Source organism: Ostrea edulis, chromosome 7, assembly GCF_947568905.1.
Source record: "Ostrea edulis chromosome 7, xbOstEdul1.1, whole genome shotgun sequence".
NCBI classification, from domain to species: domain Eukaryota; kingdom Metazoa; phylum Mollusca; class Bivalvia; order Ostreida; family Ostreidae; genus Ostrea; species Ostrea edulis.
Window position 1 is genome coordinate 73,322,319 of NC_079170.1, and position 7,793 is coordinate 73,330,111.

Sequence of the window (7,793 nt, forward strand, 5' to 3'; positions counted from 1 at the left end):
CATATCCAAGATATTCGACTTTTAATTTACTTGAATTTTCACTATGCTCAGCTGATCTCTAAGAAAAGACTGCACTTGTTATGAAACTGGTGTATAGGCCTTCATGTCCGTAGCAAATACCGTCACCAGTCTTTTGTCACTAGCAAACAGTGCACACACCGGTGCTTGCAAGACATATGAAAAAATGGATAGATGGCACAAATACGGAACAAAGATATTTATGCTTTTTTGTCGAATAATAAAGAAGGAAATCAAGGAAGTTGGGGATTAGCAAATTTATTGAAATACAGCAGAAAAGTATAGCTTTAAAAATACTACATGAGAATGTGTATACCTATTAATACAACTTATTGGGGCACATACTTTGTGCAGGCTTAATTTTTGCTAAAAATGATCATTTTTATCACAAAATTTCCCTATCAAACCAGTCTTATTTCATCATTCTTCCCAAATTTTTCCTTTTATATCTGTATGGAAATTCAAAGCAAAGACATGAAAAAATTGAAATCTCTCAGAATAAATACAATTGTACTCTAATTTTTACCATGTAACAAATTAATGTGAACTTTAGAATGTCAAAAACAAGAAGGATTGATGTAATCTACACTTTCTCCAAATTTTGTATATGGTACATGTATAACCTTAACAGCAAAGAAACCCTTAGAAAAATAAATAGACATGTATGTGTCACACTGAATACATTGCAAATATCTTCAGACTGGTGACCTTCACCTTTTAATTGTGGTCCGAATCCAGGTGTTGAGTGTTGTATACGCATTCCGTAAAACCCCACATAAATTAATGAATAACATTCTCTCTCAGAAGAAATTGTATGATAATTAATGAACAATATTCATCAAAGTAATATAATTGTTGCAATAGTATAATCAATCGTGAAAAAATTTTCAATTGAAGAATGACCTATATTTCGTGAAAAGACTGAGGAGGCAGCTAGCGTAGGAATATGAACACTTCTTATATACATTTCTGGCGGAAAAGTGATTTTTCTTAAAAACATGTGACTTTAATTTTGTTTTCTCCCACATATTACATACACATCGATATTCTATACATTTGTTGTAATCCTGTATCTGCTGATCATGAATGGAACTATATTTTTTCAGAGCAATTGTGTAAAGAGTACCTGAATCCAGTAATATATCTTGAATAGATAGTATGCACTGATCGAATATATTAAAAACAAAGCTGTAATATATTTACCTTCCAAGCTGAAGAGTGCTATATGTAGTACATATATACAGTACCTTTGACATAAAAACCACTGCTATACAGAGTTATCTTTCTTGTGAAAATTTGTGTCATGTTGGGTGCAAATATTTGATTATAATGAAATCACTAATACTCGTATAAGCCAAAATTGTCACCCTGTGGAAAAAACATGTATACAGTACTACATGTTAGGTTTTTGGGGGTTTATTCTGGTCAGAATTATTATTCCATTTCATTAAAGACACAATGACCTACATGTACACTATAATGCATGTAGATTTTTCTGTTTCGTTTGATAGGCCTTATGTGTGTGTATTGGGACAGATGCCTGGGACAGATATATACAGGGATGTTTCTGTCTATAAAGAGGTGAGACAGGGGGTTAAATCAGTCATAAAGAACTTGATGGAATCTTAGAGTGAAATGTTGTTTTTGAAAATTGATCACGCGAAAGTCGTTTTAAAAAAATTAGAATTTGCTAGAATCAATCAATGTTGTCTTTAATGACCATTTCGTAGATCAGAAAATATTTACCAAAATATTGTAAGAATAGGATTGAAGATTTAAACGGGGTAAAAACTTCTGATGAGCAATTGATATTACAGTGTGAGAATGGGATTGACAATTTACATGTAAACGGGGTAAAAACTTTTGATGAGCAATTGATATTATACTCAGTACAAAGAGAAGTATTAACAGTACTAAGTAATAGTAAATACTGCAAAAATGAAATTACAAAAATGAAATACCTGTAAATTTACTTTCTTGCAAAATTATGCAAATTCAAATTAAATCCTCTTGAATAAAACTAGATTCACAACATTCAATAAAATTGTTTGCTAAAAATACAGATTTCATTTGCTGTATTTTATTTTTGATTTTGAAAGTGAAAATGTAAATTTCAGGCAACAGAAATTCCTCGGGTGAAAATTTTCCGATTTGAAAATGCGATATTCTTTGTGAGTGTGGAATATTTCAAAACCATGCTCTTTAAGTACACGTGTAATCCCAGGCACGTGAAACAGGATATTGTGGCTGCTGAACGTCGAGCACGGAAGGAGAAAGAAAAGTTAGACAAAATCACATACAAGGTACAACAAATTTCATTTTGTTTGTGTTCTTATTCAGGGCTTATTGTACCCTTGGGGGTCCGGGTTAGAGCATGTCCGCAGCACCCCTTGTTTGTCGCAAGAGGTGACTAAATGGGGGTGGACCTCAAAAACTGAGGTCCTGTGTCACAGCAGGTGTGGCACGATAAAGATTCCTCCCTGCTCATAGCGCTGAGCATAAGCCTAAATTTTGCAGCCCTTCACCAGCGATGTTGACATCTCCATATTAGTTTAAAATTCTTGAGAGGGACGTTAAACAATATTCAATATCAACCAATCAGAGCTTATTGTGTATATGTAACTGTAAAACATGTATTACAATGTAGTTTAAATCAGATAAGTAAGTTACATGCTAACCATTTCCATTGTTTTGGATCAATTCACATATTCCCTAAACTGTGTCGCAAAAAGAAATAACAATCATTCAATTTGGGTAAACATGAATGAGCTAAAAATGGAAACATAATTAAGAAACAGTATTTAATCAATTTTGGATCTATGAGGTTGGCGATTTCTTCATTAAGCGGTACAAGTTAAATGTTGTACCTTGCATGTGCATTGTTGTTTACATATACATGTAGTTACACATGTTTTACAGAATGACACAAACGAGATTCAGTTGACTGTAAACGGAGACCAGACCCAGATTACAGAACTGCAGCCCAGCACTGATGTCCCAGACATCGGCTTCGACACGATCATCCTGGATTGTTCCACATGGAGTTTCATTGATTCGATGGGGGTGAAAGCTCTCACATCAGTAAGAACATCTTATATACTGTACATCATATGATGTGCCTTGAGATCAAAGATTGGGGGTGTGTGTGTGTGTGATTTCTTGGTCTCTCCATTGCCTGATCTCTGTATTTGTTAGCCCACAACTTTAACCCTGGTCATGATATATAACTGTTGGTCTGCGATACAAGAGAGAAACTTCATGTTTGATGAAATGTAAAACCAAGGTCATAGTGTTAGAGCTAAGGATTGTTTGCCAGGTCAGCTTTGGCACAGGTAAACTTCTCCCTGCTCAGAGCCACTATTTCTCACTAATACATCTTTTTGTCCCCCACCACAATGCGGAAGGGGTCATAAAAATATTGGTGTCCATCTGTCCCACTTTGTGGACACAACTCCCCTGAAACCACTCCACGGATTGTGTAGGATTGTTAGTCACTATATGTAGTTGATCATATTGCGCAGCCAATTTGATTCGACAAATTTTATAGGAGTTATGGGACTTTGTTGAAATTGTACATGCTACACTATTGCATGTAACTCCTCAGAGGCTTGTAGCACACAATTTTAATGGTGCAGCAGGAAGGAAGGAGGTATTCTTGGACAAGTTTTCACAGATTTGCATTGGGAATTTTGATAAGACCCTAAAATTTACGATAGGTTATCCCCCCTCAACTTCTATTTTAAGTTAATTTTACAAATGTATTAATGATGAATATATTCTCTTTCAGATTGTAAATGACTTCAGGGAAATAAGTGTCAAAATTCACCTGGCCTATTGTAAAGGTAAACAGAACAGCATGGTTCTATTTCTTTTGTATTAGCATGTAAGAACGGAAAGCTGCATAATTTCACCGGATGATGAAATCATTGTGAATACAGGTGTATATTTTTTAATTATTAACTTCTTTCATCTTATACTGAAGTCTAAACAGCAAGTGGTTTGTGCTAGATAAAGTAAACATTCATCTGAAGTATGTTTTATAAGGAAAAAAAATAATGTTATGGTTTTTCAGGCACCATTGTATCCTTGAAAAAGGTACCACATGAAATTTTTCTTCCTTCAATTTTTATTAATTTTATCTTTCATTGCATACTCATTTATGTACAATTGTTTAAGAATAATAAGTATACACTTGTTTTGATCATATTTTATTGTACATACATGATATACAAAAGGATCAGAAACAAGTTCAAATAACTTACGAGTTCTTCTCCTTAAGTATACACTTAATATCAATTAATGTGAAGCTATTTTTTCTCATAAAAATTCCATTGTTTGTTAACATGTTCACGAGGAAGAAAAGGCTTATGCTATAGTCAACATGAAAAGGAAAGATAACTCATGCTACAGCCAAGTAAAAAAAAGTACCTGCCTGCCTTATCAAAATTGTTGCTTGAGAAGCTATTTATTATTATTTTTTGGCCTAATGAAATAAGATATTTGAAGAAGTGATATCATGGTTCTGACTGCACCTGGCTGTTGAGAAGGCTTTTCACTTTGAACATCACACTCAGAATTCTTCATTGTATTTTCAGCTGGAATTCGAGAAATGCTGGAGAAGACCGGTTTCTTTGTCTGTTTAGACAGAGACAATTTGTTTGTGACCGTGCATGATGCCGTTTTACATGCTCAACTACAGAGCAGAAACGTAGCACAAGTAAGTGAGATCGAGTTATTTACGTCAGCTTCATCAACCAGTCCCACGGAAACAGAGAGGACTCAAAATCACGTAACATAGTAGTATATTCTGTACACGCTTTATCAGTGGACAGTGATGTACATAGTTCTCAGAATTAGTGGTTTTAGATATACACTATAACTTTTTGGTTGTTAGCAGTGTAATTACTAGAAGGAAATTAAGGTTAATTCTGTGGAAGGTCACGATTTGTGTCACGGAATGGAAGGTCTCTGAATTTCATTATATGCATTTACCTTCTGTATATATATATATGTAATTGCTGTATACTTTTAAATTTAAATATTTTCTCTTTTGATGATTTCCCTGGTAACTGAAAATTACTGATAAAAAGAATATTGCAGCCACAAGCCACCCCCACTCCCACCCCTGTTTTACAGTATACCTGACACTGTATTTTATTTTAATTTGGAACTTTTATTTTTTTTATCAGGATAGCGACTCTGATTCGCCAATAGATGGCGCTCCAGGTTCCACAGAAATAGTACAGAGGTCAGCCAGCAATGGAAGTCAAAGCGATGTCAGGTCATAACACACGTGTTAATATTCATACAACTGACACAACCATTTGCCAAAAGCCTGCATTGGCTGAGGTTCAAAAACTTCCAAAGCAATTCTTACATCGAACAGCAGTGTGTTCATGAATGACCATCTAAAGGAAAATTACATGTGCATGTTACAGTACCAGGGATGTTATTAACATGTCTCTGCCAGTACACAGAATTTGTGGCGAAAAATGAGACACAGTATATTTTTAATGGTGGATTGAATGTTTAATGCTGAGTCAGCACTATTTTACCAAGTATTTTTAATGTAAATTTTGAATGTGGGATGAAAAAAAAATAATGGGGAGTTTTAAAGTTTTTATCATGATGGGGAAGACATCCCTCTGCTGTTTCATCTGACTACTCTTGAAACCAGTCATTCAACACTTTACATGTATCATTGGAGAGAGAGTCTTATCAGGAATTGTATTATGTGTGCATCTTTGTAGTACAAACTATTGATTAGTATACACAAACCATTGATTGATACAGAGGTTGATCGTACAGAGCAATTTGATTTCCACTGTAGGTCAGATTCCGCTCATTACAAATTAAAACCACATTGAATACACCTACATGTACCTATATCCTCTCCATGCTCCCAAGGCTGTAATTGACAATTTCTTGTCACATAATGACTGCTTTCACTGCTAAGATAAAGATGAACCTCTATACAATATTTCTATCCAAGATCTTCCCTTTCTCCACAGTGTGCTCTCGGTTGTTTATAGGTTGTCAGTGTTTTCCCCTTTTTCTGAGGAGTCTCCATTGCTAAAGAGATTTTCAGGCTGTTGTTGTGGTATTGTCCAAGAACGTGGTCTATCCACTTCCATTGTCATATTTTTTAGCCAATATAGAACGGATTTCAAAACCATGACGAGTTTTAAAATTTTGTGACAACAAATTGTAATCAGAGAATTTGGAAATGATTCAAAGCAAATTATCTAGCTGTAGACTATTGATGTCAATACAGAAATGAATTTATCAACAGAAAGATAACAGAGCAATCATGAGTCAGCAGATTTTAGAGTTTGGTGTAAATGCAATCATACAATCGGTCATTTTTTTCCTGTTTAGTGTTTGCTTGTGAGTAGTTTTTTTAAATCTGAAATTCAAAAAGTACATTACATTACACTAATGCATTTTTTTTTATGTCCCAGAGATAAAAAGAAAATCAGGGGAGAAATTGTATTTATTTTGTTGATCTTTCTGCAACTTTAAGTAACCTTGGCGATGAATTATGAACAGCAGTACCCCAGTAAGTGTCATGTTTACACTATAGCTTGTCTTTTGAGTCACATGGTCAAAGACTGTTGCCTCTGCTAATGAAAGCAGATAATTTGTTTCTCAAGAAATGATTTGATCTCAGTAAAGGTGTGGACTTGGGTATTTGTATTTGCACTATGGGTTAGTCTTTTGAAAATCTTATCTGGGGTTTCCTAAGCGTTTGTCCTCTGTTACTAAGTATAGGTATTGATGATAGCATTTTTAGTATTTGATCTTGAGAAAATCAATCCGTATATTACATCTTGGCCTAATTAATCTGGAGCATTGATGTGTAACGAACATATCTCGTTTTAAAACAGCAGTTTTGTTGTCTGTACTTCCTGTCTTCCTATAACACACTGCTTTTTATGATAAAAATACCAGCTTCAGTGCAAGTAAAATCTATCTTAACATAACCGTATACATGGATTTTGAAATTCGTACCATACTCAAAATATTGGAACAGACTGTGGTAACTCTGCTGGCTGATACAGCGATCCCAACCCGACACTATTAAAACAGGAAGAAAACCGTGATAGAGACATCGATTACTGGCACCAAGCCAGCTCAAATATGGCTAAAAATAGAATTTACACGGAGGTTTTATGGACTGGTTTTTTTTTATTGTGTATAATTCTACAGTTGTTGGATATCGTGATTCAGATTATTAATAGTTTGTTATAAAAAAAATTATGATTTATGAATGTAGTTTTTTCATGCACACATACTAGTATTAGATTTTATTCGGATGCAAGTAGTTTTTGTTTGGATGCGAGTAGTTTTTCTGTGGATTTTGACGAGTGATTTACAAAGCATTATATATATACATTGTACATGTAATCATGGGTAATTAGCATGCAGTGTTCTGTGTATATGCACAATGTACAGTATATACATTGAAAATTGTGTATTTACAGTGGCGAGCATAAGGAATGTCATTTGTTAAGTGCATTGAGGGGGGAAATATGATCACAAACTTTATATTTCATTGTGAGAGAGCTTTACCCATGCTTTTATGAATTCTTTGATGTAACTATTTTAACATATATTTTATTTTTATCAAATTCAGGTGGAATGTTTTTCTCCAGTGGAGCATTGTTGTTCATTCCAATCGTTTATTTTTATCATCCTTATTACTGGGGGAAAACTCAATATATCATTATAGACTTGTTTATTTTTCGAAATAAAGGTTGTTCATGCTGCATTCA

The 7,793-nt window shown here is 34.2% G+C and overlaps 1 protein-coding gene across 8 annotated transcripts in view; it reads left to right on the forward strand.

Moving 5' to 3' along the window:
* The window catches only part of LOC125654313 (sulfate transporter-like), a 41,248-nt gene extending 33,455 nt beyond the window's left edge, over positions 1-7,793 (forward strand). For all 8 annotated transcript variants that reach the window (XM_056145317.1, XM_048884225.2, XM_048884221.2 and 5 more), the window contains exons 13-18: positions 1,530-1,599; positions 2,136-2,321; positions 2,938-3,099; positions 3,806-3,860; positions 4,614-4,735; positions 5,208-7,793. In XM_056145317.1, the coding sequence (XP_056001292.1) occupies positions 1,530-1,599; positions 2,136-2,321; positions 2,938-3,099; positions 3,806-3,860; positions 4,614-4,735; positions 5,208-5,306 (694 nt within the window). In that variant the 3' untranslated portion in view covers positions 5,307-7,793. The remainder of the gene's footprint in view (positions 1-1,529; positions 1,600-2,135; positions 2,322-2,937; positions 3,100-3,805; positions 3,861-4,613; positions 4,736-5,207) is intronic.